General features: G+C 42.2%; 1 protein-coding gene across 1 annotated transcript in view; it reads left to right on the top strand.

Annotated features, from left to right (window-relative positions):
- Window positions 1-14631, top strand: part of ANKRD31 (ankyrin repeat domain 31) — a 162357-nt gene that overhangs the window by 78919 nt on the left and 68807 nt on the right. Inside the window, exons 7-8 of the mRNA XM_075543046.1 lie at window positions 10300-10947; window positions 13467-13747. Coding sequence (XP_075399161.1) covers window positions 10300-10947; window positions 13467-13747 — 929 coding nt within the window. The remainder of the gene's footprint in view (window positions 1-10299; window positions 10948-13466; window positions 13748-14631) is intronic.

Genomic DNA, 14631 nt, shown 5'->3' with positions numbered 1-14631 from the left:
ACCCCTTCCTGACCAGATGTCCAATCACCCAGATCCCTCAGGAATGAAGGTTTGGGTCACCCTCCGTGGCAAAGAAGCATGGGATCATGATAGTAGGGGGAGAGGAATCATTTAGGAATTAGAGGAACGTTGTATGTTTAATTGTTGCTACATCGCATCCAGACTGGCTTGTCTCCTCCCCGAGATTTTTCTGTAAGGTGATGTCCAGTGGCCTACAAATGGGATTTGGGTCTCCACTCCACACTCCCCACCTCATTCACAATGATAGGATTTTTTTTGTTCTGACAATGCCTGATACCTGATCCCTTCGGCACCTTGTGGATCGCACAGGCTGGTGTGCTTCTTCCCTGTGGGCTTTGTTGTGAGCTAGATGGCCGCTTGCTTACCTTCAAGCCTTTAAGACCCCATATGCTATATCTTTTGACAGCCGGGCACCATCAGCTTTCTTCATCACGTTTGCTTATGCACCCGCTTTGTCTTCAGTGATTGCGTTGGGTAGGTGAGCATCATAGAATGCCAATTTAATAGAACAAACTATTCTTGCAATGAGGGAACATTTGAGTGGAGGCCAATGTCCATCTGCTACTTTAATACTAAACCTATAAATATATGCACATAGATCTATTTCCCTATCATATATAAATATATTTACATATGCACATGCCTTTATTTAGACCTCTATAAATGCCCTTTGCCTCCTAGTTCTTGCCTCTGTTTCATTGAATTTCCTCTTATCCCACTGTTAAAAGGTGACCAGATTTTAACATTGGTAAAGCAGGACACCATTCATAAAATTCATATCCTGGCGAAATAACCACATGGCAGCCGAAAACCGTATACCCTAGCTTGTGCATTCTTTCCAAAAATTGGGACTTTTAAAAAATGCCACAGGATGTGGGAAAAATTGTCAACTGTGGCTATATGGTATGTTCTAAAGTCAGGTAAAGAAAGCCCACTCACTGTCTCCTTCTTGAGGAGTTCTCTGCTAATTCTGGGCTGCTTCCCTGTCCATATGAAGTTGGTAATCAGTTTTTCCATTTCTTTGAAGAAATATGAGAGTAATTGTATCAGGATTGCATTAAACTTATATAGTGCCTTAGGGAGAACTGACATCTTGACTATATTGAGTCTTCCATGGAATATTCTTCCATTTGTTGAGGTTGCTCTTGGTTGCTTATAATAGTGTTCTATAGTTTTCCCCATATAGATCTTTTGTTCTTTTAGTCTGGTATATCCCTAGATATTTCAATTTGTGTTTGGCTATTGTGAAGGGTACCACCTTTTTGATCTCCTCTTCTGTCTTTTTGTCCAATGTGTATAACAGTCCGATAGACTTCTGTTGGTTGATCTTGTATCCTATCACTCTGCCAAACTCTTCTATTGCTTCTAGTACTCCACTTGTGGTGCTTTTGGGGTTTTCCATATATCATCTGCAAATAACGTTATTTTCACCTCTTCCTTCCCCAGACAAATACTTTTGATGTCTTTTCTTTACCTTATACTGTGAACTAAAACCTCCAGCACCATATTAAATAAGAGTGGGGACAAGGGGCATCCTTGTCTGGTCCCCTATTTCAGTGGGTTTGTGTTAGTCTTTTCTCCATTGACTACCATGTTGGTTTTTCATATATAGTTTGTATTGTCTTGAGGAATTTTCCTTCGATTCCTATCTTCTCAAGTGTCTTAAACAGGAATTGGCGTTGGATGTTGTTGAATGCTTTTTCTACATCTATCGATATCATCATGTGGTTCTTACAGTTTTTCGTGTCAATGTGACAAATAGTACTAATGGTCTTTCGTATGTTGAACCATCCCTATATTCCTGGTATGGACACAACTTGGTTGTGGTAAATTATTTGTTTCATATACTTTTGTATTCTGTTGGCTAGTATTTTGTTAAGGATTTTTGCATTGATGTTCATTAGGGATATTGGTCTGTAGTTCTCGGTTCTTGTAGGATCCTTGCCCGGTTTTGGTATCAGAGTTATACTAGCTTCATAGAAGGAGTTTGGGAGTTTGCGGTCTTCCTCTATGTTCTGGAAGAGTTTGTGTAGGCTTGTTGTTAGTTCTTCCCTAAATCGACCAGAAGCCATCTGGTCCAGGTGATTTTTTTTTGTTGGTAATTCCTTGATAACCTTTTCTATTTCTTCTATTGCTATGGGTCTGTTGAGATTCTTGACGTCCACTGAGGATAGTCTAGGGAGGGATTGTTTTTTAAGAATTTGTCCATGTCTTCCAAATTGTTGAATTCATTGGAGTACAATCCTTCATAGTACTGTGTAACTATACTTTTGATTTCATTAGTGTCTGTTGTAATGACCCCTCTTTCATCCCTTATTCTTGCTATTGAAATTTGTTCCCTACTTTCTTTGGTTAGGTTTGCCAGTGGTCTATCAATTCTGTTTATCCTTTCAAAGAACCAACTTTTAGCAGTCATAATTTTTTTCCATAGTTTTCTTATTTTCCCTCTCCTGATTCTCAGCCCTGATTTTTATAATTTCTTTTCTTTTGCTATTAGTAGGATTGTCCTGCTGACTCTGCTTCTAGTTTTTGTAAATTTTGTACCAGCATATCAATCATGAGTCTCTTCATTTCTGAGGTGTGCATGTATTGCTATGAAACTTCCTCTGATGACCGCCTATCGATGATGACCAGTGTCCGATAGGTTTTGGTACGTCGTGTGCTCATTTTCGTTGGTTTATAGAAATTTCTTAATTTCATCTCTGATCTGCACCAGTACGCACTCCTTTTGCAGGAGAGAGTTATTCATCCTCCAATTGTTTGCTCTTGTTTTCTTTGCCATCCTTTTGTTGATTTCCAGCCTTATGGCACAGCGGTCAGAGAGAGAGGTTTGTATATCAATGTGCATACATTTATGTAGATTCGCCTTATGCCCCAGCATGTGGTCTATCTTTGAATATGTGCCATGTGGGATTGAGAAGAATGTGATTTTTTTTGTATTTGGATGAAAAGCTCTGTAAATATCTATCAGGTCAAATTGTCTACTTGTAGTGTTCCTATCTCTAGTCTCCTTGTTGAATTTCTTTTCCTGTGATCTATCTTTCTCAGAGAGTGGTGTATTGAAGTCACCCAGTATAATTGTTGAGACTGATTTCTTTTTTCATCTTTTGGAGTACGGGTCTCTCATTTGGGGAAGATATGCTTACAATGCTTCGTGGTTCTTTGACTACTATTCCCTTGAGTATTACATAGTGTCTCTCCTTATCTCTCTTTATGATTTACACTTTGAGGACAATTTTATCCGAAATTAGGATTGCAACCCCTGCTTTTTTTTTACATTGCTGTTTGCATGGTATGCCTTTCTCCAGCCTTTCTTTTTCGGCCTATTTTTTCTAGTCTGGAGATGTGTCTCCTGTAGGCAGCAGATTGAAGGGTTGTGTTTTCTAAGCCAGTCTGTTAGTCTCATCTTTTAATGCCTGAGTTCAGGCCATTGATATTCATGGTTATTATCATCTGCGGACTCTGTGATGTCATCTTATACCTTTTTTGTTGGGTGTTTTCCTACTTTCGTTTCTCATTTGTGTGTGTGTGTGTGTGTGTGTGTGTGTGTTTATCATTCTTGACTTCCTTCCATCCTTAAGCCAATACTATCTTGGGGTCTGTTTTCTCTTTGTTTCCCTCTGGGTGAGGTTGTTCTATGTGGCAGTCTCTTATTTATGCTTGTTGAATGTTGTTCTTCTGCCCATACTGGGTTGGCAAGGATCTTCCTCAAAGTTGGGTAGTTTAACTATTATGTGCCTTGGTGACTTCTTGGGATTCACTCTAGCTTGTGTCCTTTCAGCCTCCTAAATGGTTGCCTGGTTTTCATTCCTTAAGCTGGAGAAATTTTCCTCCAGGAATTCTCTCACTATTGTAGATGACCTCTTGGTTGTTTCTTCCTCCAGTAAGCCAATAATTCTAATGATGTTCCGCTTCATAGCATCAGACATAGCTCTTAGGTTTTCTTCAGCTTCTCTGATGATCTTGTTAGATTTTTGTTTGCGTTTGTTAAAGTCTGCTTGGCTGTCATCCAAGTCATTGATGCGGTTCTCTGCTTCCTCTAGTCAATTCTCGAAGTCCGTGTTTCTCCTACTGGTTTTTTTAATCTCCTTCCTAAGCTCCTGTATTTCCCTTTGGTGTGTGGCCTTTATCTCCTCTATAATTTCATCCTTTATTTTCCTGTACTGTTTCTTTCATATCCTGTATAAATCCAAGCAACATTCTGAAAATTTCTTTCTGTCACAGCTCAATGTCTGCTTCCTCTATGCATGTCATTATGTTCATGACATCTTCTGCCATTGCATTTTGTTTCTCCTCTTTTTTCATTGAGCTCCTTGGGGCAGATGGCTAATTGTGTTGCGTTGTTTTAGAGGAGCCAAGTTCCATTTTCTAGGGAGTCGAAGAGCACTGGCTCGCTCTGGGAGACTTGTAGGAATGCTTCTTCGAACTGCCTACAACTAATTTCAGTATGGAATTAACCTACCACTTTATCCTCCTGTGACTTCCCTCTCAGGGGAGTACCCTAGAAGTCTGGTGGTTTGCCTGCTTTGTGTTGTGGAGATTGGGCATAGGTTCCTGCAGCAGCTTGGAACATAGGCGAGTGTTGGCCGAGCTACCTTAGGCCTTGTGAGGCACTAAAGTAGGCAGGAGGAAGTTCCCTCAGTCATGTGGTACAACAGAGGAAAAATAGGAGCTCCCCCAGCCACACAAGCAGGAATTCCCTGGTGGAGGTTGGTAGGGCTTTGACCAGCCTTGGGCTATGTTGCACAGGGTGGAGCTACCTAGCTGGGTGTGGGGCAAGCGTAAATACCCTAGGCTAAAGGGAGTGACCTGGAGGCCAGCAGTGGAGTGTGAGAGAACAGGAAAGAGACAAAGAAGAGAAAAAATTAAAAAGTAAACTGGCTGAGACTGGGGTGGGGGGGATAGAGAGAAGAGAAGGAAACAAAAGTAACAATGTAGCTGAGCTCTGATCCCTGCCCCTGGAGCTGCAAGGGTTTAGTCCCTGAGGGTGGGAAGCTGTGGCTGTGTTCAGAAAAAGCCCCTGGGCAGCCCACTGAGACTGTGGAGGGATAGAAGAGAAGGAAACAAATGTAACAGTGTTGCTGAACCCTAATCCCTGCCTGTGGAGCCGCAAGCGGTTAGTACATGCCCCAAGGCAGGCTATGGCAAATTGTGGCTCTGTTGAGATTAAGCCCCTGGGCTGACTCCAAATGATCCTGGTTTGGGCTGAGACAGTGGCGGGCTTAGATCAAGCCCTAGCCGGCCTTCACTGTGGTATGCCAAAAGCCCTGGACCTTCAGTACCTTGTGGTATGTGCCTACTTATCTTTATGATGCTCCTCCTGCAATCCAGCAGTGGTGAATTTCCCTCTAAGCAACTCTCCTGGGCTAATTTCTGCGGAGTTCCTCTTGTGTTACTTAGTCGCCATCTTCCCGGAAGTCCTCAATATTTTCTTTTTTGAACTCCTTTATATCTGCTCCCTATTATCTTCCCCTCCCTCCCCTACTCCACATCCTAGGGTCCCTTGTGTAGTAATTTTTGCCACATCTTATACCATCAACTATATCCATTTACATACAATTCTGTTGTTCACTCTATTCAAGTGGGGTTATACAGTCTTCAGTGCTACCAGCTCCCCCTACACCTTCCTGTACCCTCAGGGATGTAATGTTGATGTTTGGGATTTGAAGGGGATGTGAGGGTGGCCAGTTTGACCACCTTGCTACCATCAGCTAAGGATGTCCTTGGAAATTGACTTAGCTTCGTATCCTTAGCCAAGAGAAGACATGAGCTCTGCTCTACACCTCTGGCCTGCTTCAGATCCCCAGCCTGCTCCAGATATCCAGCTAGCAGCCAAATTCTCTTGATTTTCTGATCTTTAGTTAACACGCTGTTCACCATCATGTATCCATCAGCACAAGCACCTTGAACCTCCCCTCCATAATTTTCATATTTTGACAGAAAACTGACACTGCTTGCTACAGAGAGATTGCCCAGGCTGGTGAGGCACCAGGTGAAGGGGCACTGTGGGCAGTGACAGCAGCAGGTGCTCCGCCACTGTGCTACTACACCACCGCCTGATCCCTTAAATTCTTGTATGAATCTCAACATTTTATTGAATTCTCTATCTGGCAACTCAAGGGCTGATTCTTTTGTGTAAACTGTTATATTTGGGTCATTTTCAGTTATTGATTTTTGTTTCTTAGATTTTTTTTTGGTAGCTGTTGGTGTTGGCTATTATCTGTTGCATTGTGGATGAACTGACGTGCTATGACAGCTTCTGTGATTTGTAGGGAGGAGGGGTTGGTTCTGTGGGTTAGAGGATCAGCTAGGTGCTGTAAAGTATATTGATGAGAACATGTTAGTTGGGTGAAGAGGAGAAAATAGGGTATAGCTATTCAGGTGTATGTTTTAGTTAGTAGTATTAATCTTAGGAAGGCTTCCTGTTAAGTGTGTTAATTTTTAATAAGTTGATGAAAAGGGTAATGGGAGATACGCTTTTAATTGGTAAGGTAGCAGGCAATGGGTATTGTTGAGGTGTAGCAAGCAGGTTCTAAAGTTGTGGGGGGTTGGGTCACTGCAGGTTATATTAAATCTACCAGAGTTCCTTTTCGGCCTGGAAATTATCAAAGGGAGAGTGTTGTCCTTCTGTTATTGGTGATTATAATAGAAGACCCCTTTATAGTAGATTGCTGCATAACACAGAATTCTTCACTCCTTATGTGCGGTCCCAGGGTGGATATAGGCTATTATAGTTAGTGACCCATGGAGGACGGGCCTCTGATTAGAAGGCAATCTGGCTAATGTCAGTGACACTCATGTTTGCTGGCCCTCTTGTCAGGGGTGCTGAAGGTTGCCAAGTAACCCTGATGTACTGAGGTCCAGTTCCTCGGGTATGAAAGTAATCCTGTGTCTTCTTTCTCAGAAGCTACTAAGTCTAACAACTACCTGGAGCCAGCTATTATGCAGGTTCAAGCAGGGTCTCTGTCTCACTGGGGCTGAATTTGAAAGCTGGGATATCTATCAAGAGGCCCAAGTTGCACCCATGTTATTATAGGAATATGCAGGGGCTCAGCAAAGAGATTGTCCCTATTGGGATTCAGATCTGCTGGCTGCAGGAGTCTCCAGCGTCCAGGGTCTCCAGAAATCTGTGTTGATATGTCTTACCCTAGATGGGCAGACTATCTTGGGTCTCCTCACAGTGTTGGGGTGCAGGTGGAGCATGTGTGGTGTGCATGGTCATTGGCAAGGGGGAGGGAACAACTTAAGGGTTTGAGGTGCACTGGTCATAGAGTTGGAAACTATGTGTGTGTGTACGCACGTGCTCGCGCGCATGCTTGTAGGGAGATATCGCAGGGAAACCTGGTGCTGTGGTCCCTGTTCAGTGTGTTGCCGGTGCTGGGAAACAGTAGATATCATGGTGCACAGGTCTCAGTTGCAGGGAAATTCAGGGGGGCATGTGTCGTGGTGAGTATAGCTGTGTTATTTTCAGGGAAACTGCCAAAAGTTCTCCAGGGTGCTCAGTTCGGATCTCCCAAATTGGCCTCCTCCCTCGCAGATTCAGTGATTATTCCCAGGGAACTACAGAGGGGTGTCCCTATATTAGTGACATCTCCCAGGAAGTCCGAAATCTTGCTTCTAGACGAAATGTAAGGTTTCTCAAGTGGGTAATACCTCGATTCTTGGCTTCGCATGATGAAAGAATTCACCTTGAAGCCCGTTTTGCAATCCTAGTGGGTTTTTATGAAGGATAGGAGAATTTTCAGGTTTTATAGTCTCGAACGAGTCCATGTTATTTCAGGGAAGCATGCCGAGCAGTGCAGAAGCTGCGCTGGGGCTCACAACTGGTCACGAGAAACCTCTTGAAACAGCACACCCACAAGTGTGGAACTGGGGGAGGGATCCCAGGGACAGAGGGGTTGAAGGAGAAAGGCCAGAGGACTGGAGCCAGAGAGTATGGGAAACAAGAGAACACTAGGGGAAGAGAGCATAAGAGGAAGTCCCAGAGTGTGCTTCCTGCCTTTATTCTGGTCCACCCCCTGACTGAGGGAGGTGTGGTTGATGGTATTGGTTGACCCATTGGATTGTTAAGCCCACCTGGATGATACGATGGCCTGGGCCTAGTTTGGACCGCCCAGGTGTACCTCCCACCTGTCTTGGAGGCTTGAATTTGAGCATGCTTAGTTAGGGTGTCCTCATAGGTGTCTAATGGTAACCTGAGTTCTTCCCAACCTACTTTATGGGGGTCTTTGCAGGCATGGGATCAACAACTCCTGTCCCTGAACTAGCTAACTAATAGAAGATGCTCCTTGTAAAACCTGGTGGTTTTTCTCTGCTTTGTTATGTTAAAACTTTTATAATGAACTAGGAGCGTGCTTAAGAAGTTAAAGAATCCAGAGGAGTTAAAGAAGCAAACATAGTGAAGCCCTACAATGGCCGTGTTGTTGGGTTTTTTTAATTTTTAAAAGGTTTTAGCATGTCCTGGTATGGGGGCTGCACTGCACTGCCCCTCAGGGAAGTGGGACAAGATTGGTCGAGTGGATCTAGGGCTCACTGGGTCTGCATTCTTGACTATTCCTCCTCTCGGCTGCCCTGTCAACTCACCCCCTCAAAGACTGTGTTATCCTCACTGTTGGGGAACCTGGGTCTGTGGGTCTCTGTCTGGGTTCTTCTAGTCTGGGTGGAGGGTCTAATCTATTTCTGGTTTTATCCAGCCTGAACCTGATCCCCTAGAACTGTATTCCTGTCTTTCTGCTTCTCCTTCACCTCAGGCAACTTCTCGCTGCAGAACTGGGGATCTGTGATGGCCCAATGCTGAGGGAAATGACCCAGGGGCTTCCAATAGGCAGATGTTGCTGCTCTCTGATTTAAGTAAATTTGTGTCAACTTATCTTTTATTACAGTAGGCTGGCAGGCTGCATGCGGAACTACAGTGAAGGGAAGGACCGACACCATCCCTTTGGTCCTGGCAGGGGAGGGGGAAAGCCTATTAATTGGCTTGCAGGGAGGGAATGCTGGGTTGAGCTCTTGGGGCTTGCTTTTGGAGGCTTTCCTTGGGGTGTGGAATTGTGACCCACTCTTGTACAACAGTCTTGTCTAGGGATAGTACACCATGCTGGTGGGTTGAGGATCTAGGATGAAGGGGGATTGGTGGACTCTGTCCTTCTGGGGTCCTGGTAGGGGATAAGGAGAGCCCTCTGGCAGGTAGGGTGAAGTTAAAGTCACTCCATGGGCAAAAATCAGAAGGGGAGGTCTGAATCATGAATCCTAGACTAGTAGGATTCGAGTTCTAGCATCTGGTTTCCCAGGGTTGACTGCCTTACCTCTTGATTTTCTGGTCTTAAGAATGGGAGCACAGAACAGGTGATTCTACATGGGCACCATCTTCCCGGAAGTCTCCCTACCTTTATTTTCCTAAGCACATTATAGTTTGTATTACTAATAAATATCTAATTCTAAACTGTGTGCAATGTAGAGTGAAGATAGTTAGTGAAGTAGCAGTTAGAAAAGGAGGGCAGAGAATAGGTGGTTTTCATTTCATTTCTCAGACCAAAGCAGAATCTGCAGGACTTACAAATGACAACACAGGTGTTCTGATACAGACTTTGAAACAGCTTCAACAAAGGAATCCCAATAATATTTCGAACCCTGGAAACATTGAGAGACAGAATAGTCTTGGCTTTAAAAACATAATTGTCATCTAACAGTATAACTTCTGGTTTGTTTTTGTTTAAAACAAACTACCACCAGATTTATATGTCAGGACTTACAGTATTTATATATGACTGTGCCTTCCTCTCTCTCCTCTTTCTCTTTCACATCTGTCCTTTGTCCTCTTTACTTCCCATTTGCATATTCATATAAAGGTAGGGGTTAAAAAGAATAGGAAATGATCCAAATTTTAATTCTGTCCATTTTTATAAACTTAAAATAAATTTTTAGAAAGGGGGAAATGTTTAACCATTAATGATGGTGAGGTTTTGATATCATTTGTTAATTAACTATCCATGCCATCTCTGTCTCTTAACATGAGCAATTTTAATTTAGCCAAATAAATAATTTGCCATCTGTATTCCAGCAAATGTTACCCTTAGTCATTTATTAAATATTTACTTACATGCTCAGAGTTGTTAGTGATTGGTTGTTGCTATAGGAAAGTGATAGAGTATTCTTTTTGCTTATGGAAGGAACAGGAGTTGAAAAAACTTTGGGGGAGAACTTAACCACAAAATAAATTCTAAAACTGTAACCTTTTGGTTGTGTATGTATAATGATAGACTTTCTATTTGGAATACACAGGCTGTAAATGAAGATAGCAACTCTCCTGTAATTAGCCTTCTCTCGGGTCCCATTGGCAAAATGCCCAGTCTGTTTGCTGTGAAAGCGATGCCGCTAATTGAAGCAGAGAGGAATACAGCACAACATGTATTTTCTGAGCCTGGAAAGAAAGACACATTTTCTATAACTTCTGGAACAACCAAAGATGAAGAAAGCTCTTGTGAAACGTTTGTGTCTTCCTTAGAAAATTTACCAGAAAGCAACAAGGAGGAAAGAGAATGTCCAATAATGAATAATTTTGAACCCATAGACTTGATGAACCCATTGAGTGACTCCCTGAGTTCCACACAGACTGCCTTGAATGCCTGGTGGGCATATTACAGAGAAGAACTAGAAAACCGAGAGGATGGTGCATTGCCAGCTGAGTTGTTGGCAGCCCTGAACTCATTGTCAGAAGCCACGGTAGGACCCATCTGTCACAAAATAGAGGGAGGCAGTAGTCTCAGTGCTGGAAATGAATGTCTAGCAGTGGCACCCAGTATGCCTCAGACTGATGAAGATTGCACACAAATCGCAGAGGGAGATTTTGAGTCTTTTTGTCCCACTCTCCCATTTGAACAAGATTCCAAGGCAGCTGAGCTACAGGACAAGCATCTATCAATGCATCAAGTAAGTGCAAGTCTGAGTCTTTTATAGCTCACAACTTAGCCTTTATCAGCTCTTCAATCAGTGCCCCCCAAACTCAGCAGATTCTTTCTGACTTCGAACCATTCCGCGATCTTTTGTGTACTTCTTGGGGTAGAGTTTCTAAAGACCTAGACCCATAAGGCAAACTCATTGCCATCAAGTCCATTCCAATTCACAACAACACTGTAGGACAGAACAGAACTGCTCCATAGGGTTCCCATAGCTGCAGATCTTTATGGATCCACACTACTAAATCTTTCTCCCACGGAATGACTGGTGGGTTCAAACCACTGACCTTTTGGTTTACAACTGAATACTTTAATCACGACATTGCCAGGGACTTCAAATGGATAGGTTTCCACAGTAAAAAGTTAAAAGTAAATTAAAAGGGGGTTAAGCTTCTTTCCAACAGAGCTAAGAAAAACAAATCAGGAGCCACAAAACCAAAACCCATTGCTGTCCAGTTGGTTCCAGCTTGCTTATACATAGGCATGAAAGGAGTTTTTAGAAGGTTCCCTTTTCAGAAAATCACTGACTGCAGAATAGAGATGGGATACCCCAGATGAACTTCTAGTTAGTGCAGTTGGCTTCCCTGGGCAGGGAAATTCTGCAGCTTAAGGGAAAATGTCCTTCTGTGTCTGAGGACACTTCCATGTAGCACAGTCCCTGAGTTTAAAATTTCTGCACTGGTGTGCCTAGAAGCCCAACCACTTGCTACGTGCCTTTTTCAGATGAACTTTTTCCCTCATAAATAAAAAACTTTTCATTATTTTTCTTTATTACAATAATCATTATTAAAATTTCAAGTATTAGAATATTACATAATAATGTACAAAACAGCCTTTCCCAATTCCACTCAACAGACATAGTCACGAGAACAGTTTGGTGCATCAGTCTCCAGGCTTTTGTGTACATATTCTCTGTACACAATTTTATACAAATTGTGATTATAGTATACATAATGCTTTGCAACTTGCCTTAAAATTTAATAGTATGTCTTCATTATTTTTCCATGTAAGCAACTATAAGCCCCAAATCAAACCCACTGACATCAAATTGATTCCGATATATATTGCACCCTTTAACAGTGCTCAAATGTTTTAAGTTGCTGAATAGTATTCTACTTCATAGGAACTCTGGTGGCACACTGGGTAATCACTAGGCTGCTAACTGGAAGGTGACAGTTTTGAAATCACTAGCCACTCAATAGGAGAAATATGTGGCAGTCTGCTTCTCTGAAGATGAACGAACTGAACAAGCCCATTGACATGAAAGTCAGTCTTACTCATGGAGCCAGAACTCCTGTGGGGCAGGATGACTTTTGTTGGCTTGTATGAATTTGTTATAGTTTATTTAACCAATACACTCACAGCAGTCATTTGGGTAGTTTTTTTCCTTTTGGTAATTAACAAAATGCTCCTTTGAACACCCCGTGAAGACTTAGATGTCATAATGGTGGTCTCATGCTACGTAACGTACACAGCTGGAATAATATTCCATGTGGTCCCATAGCAGATAAAGCCAAATCCACTGCCACCAACTTGATTCTAATTCATAACAGACATAATAGGGCTAAACATAAACCCAGAAAAATAGAAGTGAACTGATCATGGGGGCGTGCCATAGAAACCAAACCCATTGCCATTGAGTTGATTCTGACTCTACAGCAGCCCTGTGTAGGGCTTCCAGGACTAGATCTGAACAGGACTAGCCAGCCCGATGCCTAACCCACAGTGCCACCAAGGTGCCTTGTCTAGGGGATAAGGCATGAAAATAGGTTAAGTGTTTTAATATTTCGATCTCAAAAGAGGAAACAGGATGAAATTATAGGAAATTACAATTGGTATGACCAGAGTGAGCTCAAACTTAAGCAAATCCTAAAAAGAGGAAGGAAAGAAAAACCATGCTCATTTCAAAGATGACATCTAACAACGAGATCAATAAAATATAGAACTTGCTGTCTTGAGAAGCATTTTAATCTGAACCTATAAATTAGCACAGGAAAGATTTAGATATGTATAAAAATAAATATCCTCTATGGACCTTAAGTCTATAATAGATTATTCAGGGGAAAGTCAGACTCATTCATAGTATGCTCAACCTTTTAAAATCAATACTGTCGAGGTTATGTACCATATTGTCCTACAAAATGATCACTAACTGCTGCTGCCTATACCAAAATACCAGCCTAAATAGACCATTGATCTGGCCACGTAAGCCATTTCATATAGGTTTTTATGGATCTCCCGTCATTCTCTAGAAATTTAAGTACCCACACTAACCTTAGTTTTGCCCTTGAATTTTAGACAAGAATACTGAGGAAAGTCATTTTTAACTTACATTCTTATTACATTCTAATTTTTTATTGTATTCACCTATGTCTGTGAAACCTTATGCTTTCATCTTTTAAGAGGCTTCTACCTAAAATAAAGTATCAGACAGACTTACTTTTTTTAGCAAGTGTTGTAATTATTTGTAAATGTATTTGCATCTTATTCCAGACTACAGAAAGACCAGCTCCATTTGAATTGCAAACTTTGGAACAACAAAATGTCACCCCTTGTGATCAACTAAATAATCAGGAGGATTCTAATCCATTTGAAAATAACTCTGATCCGGAAATTCCATGTGTATTAAGGAGATCTTTGAGACTGAAAAAACGCAAAGTAAACAAAGCTAGAAAACACATGAATGATGTGTACAATAAGCCAGAAAAAATCTTACCAAATGTACATAGCCGTAAGCATCAAACAAATCGCAAATCTTTGGCTAAGAATTCCAGGTATGTCATTGAAACAAGTCTCTTTGCCCAGATAACACTAACGTCCACATGGCCCATATGTCTGGAGATACAGGGTTAGTGTACCGGAACCAAACCAGTTGCCATGGAATTGATTTTGTCCTTGATGACCTCATGTGTGCAAGGTAGAACAGTACTTCCTAAGGGCTTTCAAGGATATGACCTTTCGGAGCCAGGTAACCAGGCCTTCTAAGGTATCACCTGACTAGTTGGAGCTCCCTTATCTTTGGGTTAGTAGTCAAGCTCCTGTTTGGGCCACCCAGGAAATTTGGGGGCTTGGGGTGCTTTATTTACTTCTGTGTTTTTAATCAGGGCCATACTACATATCAAAGCTCTTTCTCTTTGAAAAGGGCTTGCCTCTTTTTCCCCTAGGACAGAGGTGGGGAACCCTTTTCTTGCCAAGGGCCTTTTGGATGTATGTAGATCAGTTATGAACCACACTGGTCAGACATTTAATCAACTCAACCATAATTTGATGGCGAGAACTTCTCCTCTTTGGTGAGGCTTGTGGTTAGCTGGTATTGATGATTTGGGGAGCCTTACGTGGCCCGCAGACCAGATATTCCCTACCCATAGCTTAGCGATACATGGAGTGGGTAGTGGCGTGTTATCTTGTGTGTGTGGGTGGGGGGAGGGGTACAAGGGTGGGAGACTGAAAATACTCATGCTTATACAGGACTTTCACTTGAGGTGAGAAACCCAAGGTGCCATAATGGTCGGCACACCCGCCACTTACCTCAGGAGCCATCTCTGTTTCAGACAGCCATGCTCAGGAAAGCAGCTCGCTATATCTTTGAGCTCTATAATGTTAGTTAATATTTGTTAGCGTCCATGAATGTTCGTAGAGAAAAGTATAAGAATTTTAA

This window comes from Tenrec ecaudatus, chromosome 2, assembly GCF_050624435.1.
Source record: "Tenrec ecaudatus isolate mTenEca1 chromosome 2, mTenEca1.hap1, whole genome shotgun sequence".
NCBI lineage: Eukaryota > Metazoa > Chordata > Mammalia > Afrosoricida > Tenrecidae > Tenrec > Tenrec ecaudatus.
Note: the sequence above shows the minus strand (reverse complement) of the source record. Positions and strands in the feature narration are given on the sequence as shown.